The sequence below is a fragment of the Alexandromys fortis genome, unplaced genomic scaffold (genome assembly GCF_014885135.2).
Source record: "Alexandromys fortis isolate MF-2015 unplaced genomic scaffold, M_Fortis_MF-2015_v1.1 scaffold_263, whole genome shotgun sequence".
Taxonomy (NCBI): Eukaryota; Metazoa; Chordata; class Mammalia; order Rodentia; family Cricetidae; genus Alexandromys; species Alexandromys fortis.
Window position 1 is genome coordinate 381,782 of NW_026068165.1, and position 4,186 is coordinate 385,967.

A 4,186-nucleotide genomic window follows, 5' to 3' on the forward strand; every position below is an offset into this window, starting at 1 on the left:
TCTCCTCTACCCCAGTCCCTATCTCACTTAAGCATCCATCATAATACTGATTACCTCTCTTTTCTTTTTATGACTCCCATTATAAATCTTATCTATCTGTCTATCTGTCTATTTATCTATCTATCCATTATGAATAAAGTATTGTGTCTGCATGTATGCCTGCATGCCAGAAGAAGGCACCAGACCTCATTACAATCTCATGGTTGTGAGCCACCATGTGGTTGCTGGGAATTGAACTCAGGACCTCTGGAAGAGCAAGCCAGTGCTCTTAACCTCTGAGCCATCTCTCCAGCTTTATCACCTCTATTTTTATATCACATGTGTTCTGCTGTTCTCAGAAATTCTTGAGAAAGTTAATCCAAATGCAGATCCAATCAAGAAGAGACAAACATGTATGGGCTTTAACAGTTTATTCTTAATTAATATTTTATTTCTATATTTGATCTTTCTTTTTCTTCATTGATATTATAGCAAGTTTTTTGAAGGAATCACTGAAGGCTTGTCTCACTTGCTTATTTCTCAGAGTATAAATGAAAGGGTTCAACATGGGAGCAATTGATGTCATTAAAACTGTCACACCTTTATTGATAGCCACAGATTCCTTTGCTGAAGGGTTGATGTAAATGAAAATACAGCTTCCATAGGAGATTGAAACTACAATCATGTGAGAAGAACAGGTGGAAAAGGCCTTTTTCCTTTGCTGGGCAGAGGGGAATCTCAGAATGGTCTTGATGATGTGTCCGTAGGACAGAACAACACACAAGAGGGTCAGAATGAAGGTCAGCACCGCACAGACAATCACCAGCTGCTCTAGGAGCCAAGTGTCTGAGCATGAGATCTTCAAGATAGGAGATGCATCACAGAAAAAATAATCAATAACATTTGAGTCACAGAATCTCAAATTTAGGAACAGGGTCAGTGGTGGGAATATGATCAGCAGGCCAGCCAGCCAGCAGCAGAGGACAAGCTTCTGACACACCTTGCTGCTCATGATGGTTACATAATGCAGGGGTTTGCAGATGGCCACATAGCGATCATAGGACATAATGGCCAGAAGAAAAAATTCAGTTACTCCAAAAACATCAGTAAAAAACACTTGAATGACACAAATATTATAAGTGATGGACCTGTCTCCTGTTGCTATGTTGTACAAATATCTAGGGATACAGGCAGATGTAAATGAAATTTCTAATATGGAGAAATTTTGTAGAAAAAAGTACATGGGTATTTTAAGGTGGGAATCTAATATAGTGAGGGATATGATTGTCAGATTCCCAGTTACACTCAACATGTAGGCAAAAAATAGAAGCACAAAAATTGGAACCTGAAGCTGAGGGTCATCTGTTAGTCCCAACAGAATGAAGGTGGTTACTGTGTTGTTTTTCATCCCTGACTACTGAATTATTCAGTCTTCATGAAAAAGTTAGAGATGTCTCACTTGAAAAGTAGCAAAGCCAGAAAGCAGTGAGCAGAGAGTGTTCTAGTAAACTTATTCATGTGTACTTTCTTCTGTAAGTCGTAGCTGATACTGTCAATATTCCTGTGAGCTTAGTTATTCAACAACTTACTTTAGTCAATTGGTTTGGCAGTTTGTGATACATTTTTAAAGAAAAATAAATAACTGTAGCAACATTAATATTCTTCATTTTTATGTTTGTAGTCTGTATCTAACTGGATCTTCCTATGGTGTTCTATTTTAATCACAATGTGTTCTGATTCAATGAAAGCTTTGTCTTCGTATGTCTATTTCTTCTGCATTTGAAAGGTTCACATTCAAATGCAATTTCCTTAAAATTTTTGATCCTTGATAAAATGTGAACATGTAACAATTCATCTGGATTCCACAAACAAGCTGTGTTGCTTTAATTGTAACTTGTATTTTATATTTTGCCGTGATGATTAAGCATGCATTTATGATGTATGTTTCTGTTTTAAGTTGAAATTTCTACATTGGTCTATAATGTCTCTGATTATTTTTATATTTCTTCATTAGTGTGGAACTGATACTCATTGTTTACTGGAATACACAATCAACTATATATAGAAAATATTTGTTCCAAGCTGAGAAAAAAACCTATATCCTTTATGCTTTCAGTGTATTGAGGATAGAAAATACTTTAAAAACTTATCACTACTATCGAGTTCAAAGTCAAGTTTAAAAATCTACAATGCTTTCTATGTGCTGATTCTGAATAACTACTTACTTTTGAGGTTTAGTTTGAATGTCGCTTTACTAAGAGCAGTCTAAAGGTCCGTCATTGCATTGCTCATTTGTCTCCTGTGTCTGCTTCACACTCTCTCTGAGAAAGCAAGCATACTGAGATCAGAGATAGTTCTACTTTTTTTAAACCAGGATGGCAATCAACACAGTTCTAGGTAGTAATCAAGGTGTAAGAAATAGTTTAGCAGCATATACAAATCTATACCATGGGCTTGCACACTGCAGGGGGCATTATACTCTTTCTGGGCTTCATTGTCAAACTGATTGGTGACTGACTTAAACTTTTCTTTGTGTGTATGGTATGTGCACATGTGTGTATTTGCAGGTGTTCAGGTATTTATCTGTGCACATGTGTGTATTTGCGGGTGTTCAGGTATTTATCTGTGCACATGTGTGTATTTGCGGGTGTTCAGGTATTTATCTGAATGCACATGCATCTGGAAGCGACAGGTCCACACCGGGTACCTCCTCTATTGCTCTCCATCTTATTTCCCAAGACAAGGTCTTTCACAGACCTGGGGCTTGCTGATTTGGCAAAGCTAGCTGGCCAGTGAACACCAGGGGTCTTCCTAAGGATTGCAAGCACATACCACAACCCCAACTACTTACGTAGTTGTTTGAATCTGCACTTGGGTCCTCACTGACAGAGCCATTAACTCAGCCCCTGTCATGGAGTGCACTTTTAAAATTTTGTATTTTTCTATATTTGCATTTGTTATTTTCTTTTTGCGTTTGTACCAAAAGAGTTAGTTACTAGTGAATAAAGTCATTGCTGCTTCCCATGCTGTTCAAAGTGCTATGTAGCCTCTCCTCCCTACGTAAGCTGTCATTATAACTTTGTTACTGGCAATTTTTTAGTTTTCTTGAGACATGTGCCAGTAATGTATTCAAATCAGAAGTCAAGGAATTAACATACCTTAATACATATTTTCACATGCTATTTACATAGTGATATGGGACAAATATTTTTGCATCTCCATAAATGCACTTAAGTCCATTTAACTCACCACACTACATTTGTGTTAAAAGCTAAGAACTCTCTCTAGTTTTATAAACTGTTAACATTTCTAAGTTTACCCTGTATTAAAAACAACGTGCATGTTTGCCAGCCTTTAAAACAACTTCCTATAAGCTGATACTTATCTCTTTATTTTCTAAGACTGTTAAATGTCTACAAAGTGTATTTACATTTTTGCACAGTTTCCTAATTCTTAGAAATGTAACCTTTATGAACAAAAGCTTCATTTCTTTAGAACCTTTGTGTACCAGAATGTTGTCTTTGAGTGAACTTTATGTAACTTTTTCTTGACCCTTCAGTGTGGCCCTATCACAGAATGTTGCTCGAATCACCATAGTACAATATGTTTAATATACCGTTTTCACAAGATTCGGGGTTTTTTTTTTTTTTGCACAATCTCATTATGTATGTCTGATTAGCCTGGAACTCACTATATATATACATATGTATATATATACATATGCTGGGCTGGCCTCAAACTTACAGAGATCTATCTGTTTCTGTCTCTGTCATACTCGGACTAATGGTGTATACCACCATGTCCATTTTGTTTTTTTCTTTAAGATTTTTGGTGGTTTTCCAAACTTTCTGGACTATCAGGTTTACATTCAGAAAATTACATCATGGAATATTCAGCATTTTACTTTCTATTTAAGGACTTCACTACCATTTTACACCTCATATTTTTCTATTTATGTTTCTTTAATGGATTTTTCAATGATGTATGAAAATAAGAGTTAAGGACTCCCTAAGTTTTGATTTAAAGTAACAGCTGCACTATTGTTTTTCTCAGGTGACACTTGGTATCATCAGCACATTTAATGCAGTGTATTTTGATGTTTGAATGACCATCTGCAGTGTTTGAGTTACTCTTGAAAAGAAAGCATTTTGTTTCTATTTTCCTAATGAAATAGCATGCTATGTGAACCGTTGCTGTTTTGCCTTTA

The 4,186-nt window shown here is 36.1% G+C and overlaps 1 protein-coding gene across 1 annotated transcript; it reads right to left on the minus strand.

Moving 5' to 3' along the window:
• Positions 1-433: 433 nt before the first annotated feature.
• LOC126492048 (olfactory receptor 6C2-like) lies at positions 434-1,387 on the minus strand. The gene has a single exon (XM_050128152.1). It carries the CDS (start codon positions 1,385-1,387, stop codon positions 434-436), a length of 954 nt encoding a protein of 317 aa, XP_049984109.1.
• Positions 1,388-4,186: the final 2,799 nt, after the last annotated feature.

What these genes read in the sequence shown, in the direction of transcription:
- LOC126492048 (XM_050128152.1), bottom strand. Translation starts at nt 1,387, where the DNA reads ATGAAAAACAACACAGTAACCACCTTCATTCTGTTGGGACTAACAGAT.